The sequence below is a fragment of the Colletotrichum fructicola genome, assembly GCF_000319635.2.
Source record: "Colletotrichum fructicola Nara gc5 chromosome Unknown KSG_Nara_v1_contig03, whole genome shotgun sequence".
NCBI lineage: Eukaryota > Fungi > Ascomycota > Sordariomycetes > Glomerellales > Glomerellaceae > Colletotrichum > Colletotrichum fructicola.
In genome coordinates, this window is record NW_027094053.1 from 1502893 (window position 1) to 1516777 (window position 13885).

General features: G+C 55.5%; 2 protein-coding genes across 2 annotated transcripts; one reads left to right on the forward strand and one right to left on the reverse strand.

Annotated features, from left to right (window-relative positions):
* Positions 1-5099: 5099 nt before the first annotated feature.
* On the reverse strand, positions 5100-7034 carry CGGC5_v005207 (uncharacterized protein; the record flags this gene model as incomplete). The annotated part of the gene is made up of 2 exons (XM_032033296.1): positions 5100-6744; positions 6796-7034. The coding sequence occupies 2 exons, from the start codon at positions 7032-7034 to the stop codon at positions 5100-5102; spliced, it is 1884 nt and encodes a 627-aa protein (XP_031893067.1).
* Positions 7035-10722: 3688 nt separating this feature from the next.
* On the forward strand, positions 10723-11163 carry CGGC5_v005208 (uncharacterized protein; the record flags this gene model as incomplete). The annotated part of the gene is made up of 3 exons (XM_032033307.1): positions 10723-10848; positions 10904-11106; positions 11160-11163. The coding sequence occupies 3 exons, from the start codon at positions 10723-10725 to the stop codon at positions 11161-11163; spliced, it is 333 nt and encodes a 110-aa protein (XP_031893066.1).
* Positions 11164-13885: the final 2722 nt, after the last annotated feature.

Below are 13885 nucleotides of genomic sequence, written 5' to 3' on the forward strand. Positions count from 1 at the left end.
AGGGCGGCCGAGCGTGGAGGGAACATGGCTGTAGCCAACGAAAGATTTGGAGGAGGACCCTTCGAAACGGAACCTGTTACGGCTTAGCTCCTCGACGGTGCGGCTGCCAGAGTCGTTGTGTCAGCAATTGACGGCCGACCAATCAGCAGCAACACGGACGGCAGACAGTGCTCTTTCTCGACGGAACACGCACACTGTCTGTCCGTCCGTATTGGAGCTCATAACTCATAACACCGACAGCCGTTTGAGTTACCGGCCGCCGAACGGATTCGATTCAATACCACTGCGGATCCGGCCCAAGGTACCTTACGGATACTCCACAGTCTCGTCGCCTGGCATTCAAGCATCGAGCATCGAGCAATTGGTCTCTTGTTGTTTTCTTTTCTTTTCTTTTTCCCCCTTCTGCATGATCAACCACTCGGCAATTCAACTGCTACAAGATTAAGAAGAGATTGCGCCCCTCCAACAGACATCGACATCAATACCAGCAGATGCCTATCACCTATCTGCGGATATAACCTACGCGAATATCCTTCCCGAAACTGACGCACTGCTTACTCGCAGATAACGGAGCCGCTCCCACCCTACCTACTCTAAATAGCCGTACGTACCTTATCTTGCAGCAGCAGCAGCAGCAACAGCAACAGAAGAAGCAAAATGGACGCCTAATTACAGATACTGCTATCGCTAATTGCCCTGAGCTGCACCTCGCCGCGAGGGAGGGGACAAAGAATGGCAGCCCAGATCCACAATTACCCGAACTGGCCAGTGATACATTCAATTAATCAATCAGCCATCATCACTGGTCAGGTACACATACAAAGAAGAGGACGATCAATGTCCAACATCACGCCAGATATCCCAAGCTTGCAGACGACTTTACAACCACATTTTGCCCCCTACCTGCCCTCTAACACGTCACAAACCTCGTGTGTGCTTCGTGGCCTAGCAGTCCACACACGGAATGGGCGCGCTGGCGTCTACGAGCAAACAGGTGGACGGACGGACGGACAGACGGCCGGTGACGGGTGACAATCTGCGGCGCAGTTCTCGTGAACGGGCCGAGCGGTCCAGTCCAGTCCTTCCAAGGGTCTAGATTCGATTCGCTCTTCTGACTCTCTCAACTCTTCCTCAGTGACGCCTGGGCAACAGAGTAAGGTAAGGTCTGGTAGTACCGCGCCGTATTGTGTGCCGTCTCACAGCATTCTGCAACCCTTTCCATCTGCTGTGCCCTTCCGCCCGGTACCTAATCATCTCCTGTGCTCTCCCTCCTTCCGTCCCTCTCTCCATCCCCAGGCATGCAGTCATTCCACACAGATGGGCAATGCAGAGGCGATGGCAAAGCCGGCCCACGTTGCCTCTGGCCGCGCCGCCCTCTGCCAAGCTCTCCCTCGTGCATCCCAGTCTACACAAAGACGGGCTGACTTCGTAGGCTTGCCGCGCGTTTTGCTCTTTCATACCACGTCTCGAATTTCTTTCAGCGAGCAAACAAAAGGCCAAAAAGTCGAAACGGAGGGGCTCAGGGCCCAGACCGTTTAAACTCAACGCCTCGCATGAGCCAAAAGATATTGACGGCCCCGTAGGCGAGATTGAATCACCCAAACTATTGACTTCCCACTTCCGGCCACTACCCAGCACAACTTCCCCCGCAACAAGAGAGTCAGTCGTGTCACCAGTCACACCCGCCACATACCCAGAACCGCAGCCTGAGCCTGAGCACAGCAGCGATGCAATGCCCGTAACCGTAGCCCCCCTTCGATGCCCCAAGGTGATGTGCCCCTCGGATATTACGTTACAGTGCATCCAGGTGGGAGCGAAGCCTGCGCGACAGCCCGTGACAGGCACCACCTCAGCAAAGTGGACGTCCACGGTGGGGAGACCCGTCCACAACCTTGACAAACCACCTGCTCTGCAAGGTATCTAATTGAGATTCAACCCAGCCCGTACCGCGCCCGCCTCGGGCTGTCCAACGCTCAAATGCCATAGGGCCAGCCCGACGCTGTAAAGGGCCCCGGAGCGGACGACTTAAGATTGCCCAGCGCTGCCGCCGCTCCCCTTTAAACCCCTTTGGGCTTCCCGGCTGAGGAACTGTTCCCACCTTTAAATTGTGCTGGATCCAGCGTCCCGTTGTTTAATTCTCCATTATTGCCAGGTTACACCGGCTGACTGGTTGGGCCTGGACTGCGCGTTCCCCCGTCCCGCTGTGCCCGTCCGGCCCCTGTCTGTTGGTCTCGTCCGTCGCCCTTCTTCTTAACAGCTGACCTCGAAGCGAGGACGACGAGACCGTCTTTCCCCGAGTCTGGCACTGTGCTCCGTTCCAAACGTTCGCCGTGGGCTCCTCGAGACTCCAAGCTTCGTTTTCAACCTGCCAGCGCATCTAAGCTGTTAGCACCGAGCAGTTTGCGTCTGCACCTACCGGCGTCTGACTTTCCCATGTGCATGCATTCGGCCATTAGATAGGCCTGCCATTGGCACTCCCAATCAAAGACGCACTCTTTCTTGTTACCCCAATTCAGGCCGCCAACGGTTCGTCATTTTGGGCCAGCCGCATGGAATTGAGTTCAGCCAGCTCCCACTGGGGCTCATGTTTTGAGACCATCGTCATCGCCATTGCTCTTAGTGATGCACCAAGCATGCGCGTTCTCATTAATCTCCTCGTTGGAGTCTGCGCGGGACAAGGCGGGACTGTTCCAGTGCGCTACCCAGTTGCTGGTGTCGCGCTGCTATTGGTGTTGGGCCGCCGCAACATGAACTGTCTCGGAAGACATGAGCCTTCCTCCAACTGACCCGATACATTCGGATATCTTAAGCAAGACAGTCTCCTCGTCCTGGTCCTTCCCACGCACTTGGCACTGCTGGAACACATCCAACGCAAGCGTTCGACGATGCCAGCGGCATGTCGCGTGGCAGCCTCCCTCTTCGCGCGTGACAGTCCAACAACCAACGTTCGCGCCCGAGTCATTCGCCGCGGCCGCCGTTGATCGTTGCCGGTGCTTCCTTGTTTTTGTCCCGCCTCCAACGGTCTAAATGACGGATGAGAAAGAGTCAGGTCTCTGCAGGACCACGAGACCGATCTCGGTCAAACAGGGCAATCTCCCTTGATGCCGGTGAGAGTGGATGAGCTGCACGATCGATCACTGCACAGCTATCATGCGATGATCTTATCTCTGCTTCGGCGTTGCAATACCGGCCATTTCCCGGCAGGAATGGCAACACCGTCCGTTGACGCAGGGGGGACGGAGTCCAGCTGGACCTCCGTTTCGTAGCCGGCAAAACGGCTAAAGCCCGAGAACACCAGAAAATGTCGCTTGGCCGCACAACGTACGCCTCAATCAGCACGGCATGGAGGGGACGCACCCCGGATCGCGTAAATACTTCGAATTGGACGCGGTCCAGAGTCCGTCAGCTTCCTCGTCTCCAGACATTCAATCTGAATCGTCTCCGCCCGCCACTCAGATCGTCTTGCCATGTCCGTCCCTCCACGTTCGCCAGGGACGGCGTCGATTGGCTGCATGCACCCACGATGGCCCGGTGGTGCGACCCATTGGTGCATTCGGATTCCGTAACCCCAAGCCCAACGCGCCAATGCCGCGACTCGAGACCAACGCTTTGGGAAGTGTTGGTGCAATGGTTTGTCAGACAACGAGCCTGGCGATGCGTCAATGTGCGTCTACCGGCGTAAAAGTTGCGCATAATGACGTCTTGGAGCCGTGTGCTCGTCTTTGCTGCATCCACCAGCATCAAGATCGACGTGTGTGAGGCGGAGACTTGGCACTGATTTTTTCTGCTCTCCCGGTATTTCCGTGCCCATGGCCGAGTCCTAGGAGTCCGAGGGACGCCGAAGCCGGTGGGCAAGACGATGCCTCCGGGGCGAAAAATGGGCACACGGCGTCGAGACCCCGGAGCCGGCAGACCTCGACCGGTGCCCGAGGGGTGCGTCATTTTCGATCTCGGGGTACAGGGCCGGTCTGGTGACCTCATGCTCGACACGTAGGCTTGTAGGCAGCGGGAATGGGGACCTTGAGGCAGCAGTCAATGGCGTTGTGCTGACAGTGTGCAGAAGCGGAGGGACCCCTCAGTGGCGTCCAGTCTCGTGCCTATCTATCGGATCAGCAATGCAAAACTGAGTCCGCGGATTCGTTGACCGACGTCTTTGTGTAGGCTGCCATTATTCTTCAAAATATCTTGCCTGTTGGGGCAAGTTTTCTTCATTTGTGAATCAGTGGAGTTGGACGTACGTGGTCTCGTCGTGTTGCGTGTCAGAAATAGGCAGCCTCGTTACGGTTGGAAGAGATAAAGTGTTTTTTGTTCTTATCTTTTTTTTTTCTATACAATAGTTTGACAGAATGGTATCTTGGTTGCGCTTGCCGATGTTAAATCCTGCAATTACACGCTCCTTCCTGCCCTTTCTGCTTCTTTCCTCGTATTGCTCCTTCTCAATGCTGGGTGCGAGAGGCGGAAGGCGCCTTCCTACGCTCCTTCCATGACGTTCCTACAGGAAAATTTGCACTACCATCGCGCTTTCTGCCTTGGACTTGAAGAATCTTCAAGCAAGAATTTCACCTGCTGTGCCTTCATTTATCTTCCTCGAGCATCCAGAGCTGGCCCAGTAGCCGCTCTTGGACTTGCTTCGCTTGGACAGTCTCGCCTCCTCAACAAAGGGATCACCGTTCGAACGCTGTGTTCAAGCGACGTCTCCAACGATCAATCGTCTTTCGGAGCCCTTCCACCCACTGCGTCGACATGCAAAGTCCGCCTTCGAAATTTGCGCATTTCTCAATCCCAACAGCCTTCCGACCTGATGCTTCCCGCGAGTCAAGGCCGAGAGAACCACTAATTGCCGGGATATTTTGAAATCTTTCTGGCACCGGAATCGAGCGTCTTTGCCTTCCGTCTCTTCTTAAGGGGCATTTTCAAGCGCCGCGAGCATTAGTGTCGGGACGCAAGCACCAACGCGTCGACGCATCTTGACTGCTTTTCCGACTTGTCGCCGACACGAAGCCCCGGTGTCTCCAGGAGCGGCAGAAAGCAAAAGGATCAAACGGAGCCGTCGACTTGGTGTTTTGATATCATCACAAACAACCTATTGATGGGTCGTTTCACCGCACCCCGCCTGCCTGTGCGTATAGATATTCGACCTCCGGATCGATTAGGTGGCTCTCGATTCGGGGAGAGTATTCGGTCGATATTACGGCGGGAGACTCGGGCTGGGAAGTGTTTGCCCACTCCAACGCGTCACTAGGATAAGCAGCAAAAGAAGCTGGTGATTGCTTGTCCCAGGTGAACGGCGCCAAATCAGACCACACTTCAGGCTCGTCTTCGATATCGTCACACTTCCACAGCCATTCCGGCAGGGCATCGAGTTCGATGGAAACGTCGTCGCTATCGTTGTCATAATCGTCGGAGAACCCCTTTTCCAAAAACGCTGATTTCTCTGCAAACTTGGCAACACGGTCCATTCGGTATTGGTGCACTCGGTTGGCCATGGTCGTTTTGTCCATCTTCTGGAATGACGCCTCCAAATTTGACAGCGCCAGGTCGCAGATCCGCTCGTCTCCGTCCGATGTCAGGGCAACGCGTGCCGCCGACTTGAAGGACGCGATGGCAGCCACGTCGTTGTTCATGTTATAATATTTGACGCCCAGAGTGAGGTGGAGCGACGCTTCTTGGTCGTTGGCCATACTGTACGCGTTCATGTGCGCCGTCAGTACCGCAATCGCTTCGTCCGGGCGCCCCTGGTTCTCTTTGCAGGTTGCGAGTAGGCCTGCGTGTGAGAGGGCCATGTCTTCAAGCCAGAGGTGTTCCCGCCCTGACCTTTGACTCCGAGATATGTGGCTGCTAATCACCGACTCGCAGTCTTCCGCAGTCCTCCTACCATGCATACAGTCGAGATAGTCGCAGTACAGAAGGAACGTCAAGTAGTTGGCTGACCCAACGCGACCTTCGATCTCGGGAACCAACAATTCATACAACCTCATGGAAAGCTCGTAGTATGACGAGAATTCGGTCATTGCCAGCCTCCGCCAGATGTGCGCGAGAATATGATGCGGTCCCAACACAATCGGCATCAGATCTGCGAGGTAATGAAGGACCAGTCGTAGGAGATCATGCTTGTAGTGTCGCTCCAGATACCAAAGCAGAGAAATGGTCCTCGCAACGAAATTCGGGGTTTCGGAGCTCACAAGCCTCTTCAGCGTGTCGAATGCCGGGCCGAGGACGCGGTTGATATCGATATGATCACCGCATCTCATGCAGCGGTTGACCAGAGCGAAGCTCGCAACAACCCTTTCGAACAACTCGTTGCTTTCGTCGCTTTGCAGGGTCTGCGGGGCGCGAATGCTCGAACACTCCACGTCGTACTCGCACCACCAGGTACCGGATGAGAAGGAGCCGTCGATATAGTCCCGGAACAGATACAGCACCTGCTCTGTGCTTTGCATTTCTGTCGTCGGGGCCAGGGCTCTGAGGGGACTCGGGGGCGGTGAAGGTGTTCGGCAAGTAACTTCGAGGGCTGTCTGGACGCTGGGCGTCTGCCCAGCTCTGAACTTGGCCATCAAACCCGGATTACGTTTGAGGTACCGCTGGATATTCTCCATGTCGACGGGCTGCCCGCGTATCCTGAACTCTGTTGGTCGCTTTAGAGCCTCGCGGTCACGTTGCAGCAGCATGATGGCCAACACTTCATCTCCCTTCAGCTTCTTGTCGAGACCCCATTTCCAAATTCTGGACTTGTACATCTTGACACTATACACACCGTAAGCAAGGCTCACAAGCTGGAATGAGTGTACAACTTACGTTGCGGTGAAATGGTAGTCTCGCTCCATGATTTCCATCACCTCCTTCAACGACTTCTTCTCTTCCTGGTACAGCCGCGTTATGATTGGGCGCTTGGTCTCCCAGATCTCAGCGGGAACGCGCTTGCGCGGCTTTGCTGACTTCCCAGGACTTGTCATCTCGTCAGCCTCGGAATCGGTAGACGCTTTCCTCTTCGCCGGCACGGGGCCGTTGGGAGCTTTCACTGCTGATGTTTTCATAATGTTTAGGAGCCGGGACGGCGACAAATCCACAAATTAACGCGCCAGACGAAGGCACAGGATGCTCAAGCTGTTCTCTATCAAAGGCCGTCAAGTAACAATCGCCACGGAATGTTGTCTCAACGGAACGCGGGGAAGCGGTTGGATGAGTTTTTGAAGCAAGAACAAAAAGGGGATATGCCAGCGAGAAGACAAACCGCTAAGCCCGGCAAGGCTCCATTTGTCGCCCCCATCCAGCATGGCCGGGCTGGTGGTGTCCGTTATTGGACCCAATTGCACCCCTCTCCCAGCAGCAGCAGTCACCCCCTGCAGAGTGACACTCGCTGCTCTGCAAAGAGACCTTGCATTTCGTCCCCATCGTTGCCAGCGGACGACCGCACCTACCCGCCGAAGCGCTCCCGACTCCCACTCCCCCAAGAAGTGTTACTCGCCATTCGCCAAGTCCTTCACCACCAACAGGGGGGTGCGTCTTCGTCGGTGGGGACGGTGTAGGGTTCGCAGGGCAGGGGGACAACAGGGAGCAGCGGGCGATCAATCACCGTCAGATGGCAGTGTGCGTGTGTGGCTGTTCAACAATTGGCAGGTGGAGGGTGGTGACGACGGTTGACCGTTGAAGCTCGTCGTACCATTGTGTTGCTGACCAGCTGCAGCTGGGCTGCAGGAGCCCAGCCTAATTCGGAGACGTCCTGTTGGAATCACTCTCAGGATGCAAGGATGCGGGAAAAGATGCAGCCAACTCGATGGAAGCGGTTCTTGCCTCTGCCACAGCCCTCCAGATCAACAACCGCTGCGCACCGCTCACAACCAAGATGCCTAACCCCGACGGTTCGATTCCAAATGAGTTCTCCGGTTCGGATTTGCCCCGGAATTAGGACGGTAGATGCCGTTGCACCTCTACAACATTGTCTCAATTTGAGAATGCTGCTGCCTCACGGGAAGGTCGACAGAAGTCAGGGTTTGGATGGAGAAAATCAAGCTATCCTCCTTACCCGACGACGGAGGTGTGGAGAGGCGGGTGTCATCTAAGCGCAGGTCAGTGCTTCTGGACCTCGCCTGCGGCCTGGCTGCCCTGTCACCCTAGGTCAGCACCCTAACGAAGCGGATGTTAGGACGACTAACCCGCTTGCTCGATGGAGCAGAGACGTCAACCAGCTCGCTATCCCGTTTTGAACATGCAGAGATGGGGACCACCAGACAGCATGTGGTTTGGAACCAATGGTGCTGCCTTCGCCTAACCTCAATGCTGATTGGTCCTTAATACGGGTTGCTTCGATCGTCGAAGAGTGGAATGCAACCGTTGACCAGCGGCCGCAGAGCCCCAGGAAGTTCCACCTGCAACGGGGCCTGCTTATTGCTCCATCTGAAGCGCGCTCAATCCTCTGCAAAGCCGGTCAGTCGGGTCAAATCGCCTGTCGTCCCGTCCGTCCTGCCCCCGGCCTTGTCACCGGCCTAAGGCCTGGCTCCCAATGACCTCAGGAGCCTGGTTCACGGCTCCCACTTTTGGTCCGTATCCCGATGCCCATCTCTTGGGCTAGCTACCAAGTGGACAAGACAGTATGCGAGGGCGGCCGCTCATAGCGCAAGATCTCCAGACGCAGCATAGCGACAAGGATGATATCCTCAGAGAGTCCTAGACCAAGGCCTGAGGAGATCTGGAATCGAGCATGCGCAAGACCTGCCAACCCAAATCCTCCCTACAGCTCCCCTGGTTCCTAAATTCCTAACCAACAGATGATTCATAATGACTTTCTCCTCCGTACGCCGAATGCGCAGCAATATCCGCGAAGCCCCGATGCGTCTCCCTGCGTTATGCCGCCCGGAGACCGTTCAGAAAAACCGGCCCCCGCCTCCCCACCAGGCCTGGCTCCCGCGCTGATTAAACCAACGCAGAGCCTGAAGGCCCCCAGTCAAGGGGTGGATCTTGCAACTGTACATTGCATGGACCACGGCGCCAGAAAGGGTTACAAGATTCCGTGGCCCTGGTTCATGGGCAGTCGATGTCCGGTACAGGGTGATCCTTCAGCTCCTAAGATGAGGCCAAACAGGAACACCCAGCGGAAGAGAAGTGCAAAACCGGACGACGATGTACGGCCCGCAACAAGAGTTCTACGTTCCGGCGTCAAACCTGCTGCCTGTTGCGGTTGTCGATTGACCTGAAGCCAGCCCCGGCATTTGTGGCCGATTATTTCCAGGCTGCAGAATTCTTGTTCCGCGGCAATTTCTCTGAGGACCACCGTTTCAATGCTGCCTGGAGTGAGCTAGTCGCCATGCATCTTGCATGCCTCGCTTCCATGGGTTCCATCGCGGTTAGCACACCAATCTCTCATCAACTGCACACTGGCGCTGGAGCGGCCGCTCCCCCCAAGCCGCCGCACTCAGCCAATGTTCGGTTGCACCAACAATCGGCACGTTGTTTGCGCCCCCAAACCAACAGAACAGACAGCCAACAACAGGCAGAACGCCTACCAAGAACGAGAAAGCCCGCCCCGAGATGTTATTCCATGCTATCTGCGCGCAAACATGAGCATCGCAATCAAAGAGCGCCCGACATATTGCGAAAGCGATGAAGCGCCGCAGGTGAGCTGCGGCATCAAACGGCGAAAGACGCCTCGTGGCCATCCGCAGATGGCAAAACCTGCCCATATGACTTGATATTCGTCATTCCACGTTGCTACGCCGCTGATAGTGACTCCCCGATTTCAAATCGGCGCCGGTAGGATCACGGCCGAATTGGCCGTTGCCGCGTGCGAAACAGGCCGCAACCATCACCGTCCAGCCATCCTCAGGTTTGCACGCAGGCTTTGGATTGGGTGGCTCCTCTCAGCCCTACGCTCAAGTAGGGCACGCTTCATGCCATGATGCGGCGTAGAGGAGAAAGTCCCTTTTTCTCTCCGTATTACTCAAATCCCGGGGTTACAATGATCTCTGGCTTTATCAGTCCCTCTCAGGCCATTGGGTCACATTGCCATCACTCAGCATTACAACGGGCGTTTCCTTTGGCCAGTGTCGAATTGAGGCCATTCAGAATCGTATTGGTCGGGCTTTGATCAGACAGATGACCTTGGAGCAAACCACATTGGGGGATCCGGCATGGTCCAGCCAATTACCCACATCGAAGGGGAATCCTAGCTCGCTAAGTGTTGGTACTCCCGGAACTACCAGGCACATGACTTGTCACGACGGGACTTTGGTTTACACGCATGGGCAGTCATGGCTGTGACCGCACACCTTGAATATGCTCTGCCGCAGCCTAGTGGCTTTGCTATCCCTCCCTTTCACAACTCTGCTGCTCTTTTCTTCCTCGAAATGTGCTTGACTTCAAAACACAAGCAAGAATAGCCCCAAAAGTTCTTCCTGGAAGGAATGACGCTGGTTCTAGAAACGGGTCCATCAGGCAGATTATACCCATCAAGAGACATCCCTTCCTAGTATATTGCCTGCCTGACAAGGGTGTGGGAGGTTGAACTTTGACCACAAGGCCAGGAACTCTCTGCCTAGTTTTCGGCAAGGCGTGTTTCGAGACTGTTGAGTTGCTATGACAGCTTCGCCCAGGAAGGCTGGTTCTTCGACTTCCCAAAGTCCCTTTCCTTCAATCTATTCTCGTCTTGTATCTTAAGACGGGCAGAACTCTGTCTTCTCTCCCTCATCATCTTGGAGATATAAACCCTCGGACGAGGCGACCTTCATGATGAGCCAGCAAAGTCAACAACCTCTCAAGAACTCCATGAGCTCATCGCCATCTCCAGCAACCATTCCGTCCGTCCACAGTCAACAAGCATCCAGCGACCTCTTGCGCAAACTCCAAGAAACCACCGTGAGTCGAAACTGCTCCGTCCTTCGCCTCACTGGCTCTTACATCGACTTTACAGATTGCCGCTCTCAGAACCTCAAGCAACAAGATGGATTCCAACTACGGTGGCAGCTCCAAGGGCACCTCTCCCGATACCAAAGGCAAGGGCCAAGAGCAGAGAGCCGTGTTCGACGGACTTTTCCCCCGGATAGAGACCAGAGGCCAGAGCAAGGTCTCTTCGAAGAATGGCAGTGGCAGGAAGAAGGAGGGCAAGAGCTCACAGTGAGTTTTCTTGGTCCTTGCTCGGGGCCTGGCGTTGACGTCTTGAATCACAGCTAGGAAGTTACTCGACCTCAGGGAGCCGAACACCACCACATGAGGATCTGATATGAGTTGGGAAGACGCCACGGTACATGCCATGTCACCAGAATGGCTCGAACATGGCCGAAGCCTCGCGATATGCGCCCTCGTGCTGCGCTACGGACCGAAAATATGCCTGCCGCTGCAGATCCCGTACGGCCTGACGAGCTGGGGAATATCAAAAGGGAAAATGTTCGGGAAATGGCCGCGACTCGGCCGACCTTCATCTGGCGGGTGTCAGTCATCCTTGACAGAGCTTCGAATGGGGTGTTGCGTACCATGGCATGTGGGTGCATTGTGGAACGGTCTCAAGTGAGATGGAGGTTTCCAGGGTTTATGGCGGGAATGGTTCGGTGTTCTTTGGCGACGCCCGCGATTGATGTGACTCGACAGAACCGCGGGTGTCTTTGGCGTTGCCTACCGGGATTTAGACATTGGGATATTCGCATATGATTTTACAGGATTTATTTGAATCTTTGCTCTCTTTTTTTTTTCGCATCTGCGTTGCCGGAATTTAGCATTTTTAGACGAGTCTGAGCTGTCGCTGACAGTCGGGTTGGAAATATGCACATTTGCAGCGATCGCATCACTTTTTGCCGTACCCTTACATGCATCCATGATACAAAAAGAGCGGAAGGGAGAGCATCTACCGATTTCGGTAAACAATGTGGATGCAGGTCAAGTATCCATGCCGAAGGGGGCAGGCAATGACCGGCAAGGCCCACGAACCAAGTGGCCATCATTGTGGCAACCTGGCGGCAAAGGCTCCTCTGGCATCTAGACGCATCGACGGGATGGCGTTTACGGCGTGAAACGACGTCGGTGAGGATTTCAACTGTCTCAACAGCTCGGTGAGAGGCAAACAATTTGGGACTTTTGTTCTTCTGTAATGCTGACCAGCCCTCGAGGCAGCAGATTCGCAGGCTTATCGGATAAAAACACCCGCCAAACACTCGGGAGGAAATCAGCCATCAAGTCCAGGTACCCATGCCAGCCATTGCGCAGGGTTTGGTCATTAAGGAGCTTGACAAGTTTCCAGGTTGTCGGAATGACACACGCGGCACGCACGCAGACATCAACCTTGGCAAGATGGTCTGAGAAGGCCGGCCGTGGTCCTCGCACCATGGAGAGAGGAAGAGAGAAAGAGAGAGTCAACAACGAATTTCCCCTTGTCGAGCGATGGAGACGCCATGGGGTCCCGCAAGAGCCATGACCCCACGCTTGATCGCGTACCTCGAATGGCAGTCCAGGAAGGGAATAGCCTCGTGTCGGCCGCTCTGTGGAGCATTTTTCATAGTGCGAGGGGCCCACAGCATTTGAATCGGGGTCGTGCGAGCAAGCGACCAGAATGCAACGTTCCAGGTTCATCTGTTTGATGCCTGAAGACGGGGAGCGGGGTGGTGGTGCTGTTCGACAGCATCGATGGCCGTACGTACGTATCGTGAGAGCAAAAGGGGGGGGCCTCCGGTATGTTAATGCCGGCCCGGTTCGGATGTTAAACAAACCACGCGAATTGGGAGAACAGGGAACGCGACAGCAGCAGCCGCCCACTTCCCCATCAGCTATGCTAGGAACCGGCCTGGTTTTCGTCCTCTCTTACCTCCTGACGACGGAGACTGCTCCGAAGTCACTCGTGGGCATCCGGCCGTGGCATTGCGGCACAGCAACGGCCAGCCATGCAGGCATGACATCTCCTACATCTCCTTACGGAAACTCGTGCTTCTGACTTGATGCACATACGCACACACACGCACACAAAACGCTCTGGGAAGGAGCTTGGCCCCCAACGTCCGCCGGGCTAGCGCGAACATCCCATCAATCAGACTTCACTCTAGAGCTCAACACCCCGGTACCCGGACGCTTAGACTCCCGCGTCGTGGCTGCTGCCAGCGGGCGGCGGAGATGGAGTGACGCACGAACCACCGCTCTCTTTGAGGACCAGGACTGCGAACGACCGGGGTTGCGTCCTTGACGGCAGGTGATTGGGACGCCTCCGAAGGAACCCGATGCCTCTTTTCCTTCCCGCTGCCCTGGGACGACCAAAGGGCTGAGAGGGAGTCTGCCGGCAGGATCCAAGGCAAGATCCTACAGAAGCATTCTGTATGCTTCGACGCCTTTGGGACTTTGGAGCCCCCCTTCTAGAGTGAGGTATTCTGTTGTCCTGCTCAGCGCGAGGATTCGATTCCTTCCTCACCGCGGAGGGCTGGGAAGGTGTGGAATCGTGTGTGGGAGGTGAGGGATTCGGCTACGGCCGCAAAGATGGGTAAGGTACCCCAGACCCTGGCGGTGCTGGATGTTTGTTTTCCTCTTGGCTGATTTGCTGAGCCGTCAACTTCTTGTTAATCACCTTCTCCATTCTCTCTTCGGTACATGGTCTTCAACGGCTGGAGTCACTTATTCAGCGGATAAAGCAGCGCATCAACTCCCTGCGAATGACAACGAAAGACCAAGGATGTCCAAGGCCAGCGTCGGTTTGATGGGTCAGTTTCATGCAGCTCGGGTTCTTGCTCTGCCAACTTGGCCATGTCGATCTCCAATCAGGGACAGATGCAACGACGTCCAAGATACGACGGAATCCCTGCCTTTGCGTTCCCAGTCTCTGAAGTCTTGAACCCGTTTCGACCTCGCGACGTTCGGCCGAGGGGAGAGGTCCTGCTTCCAAATCCCTGACCACAAAGTGGAATGGCAACATTCTGACCCC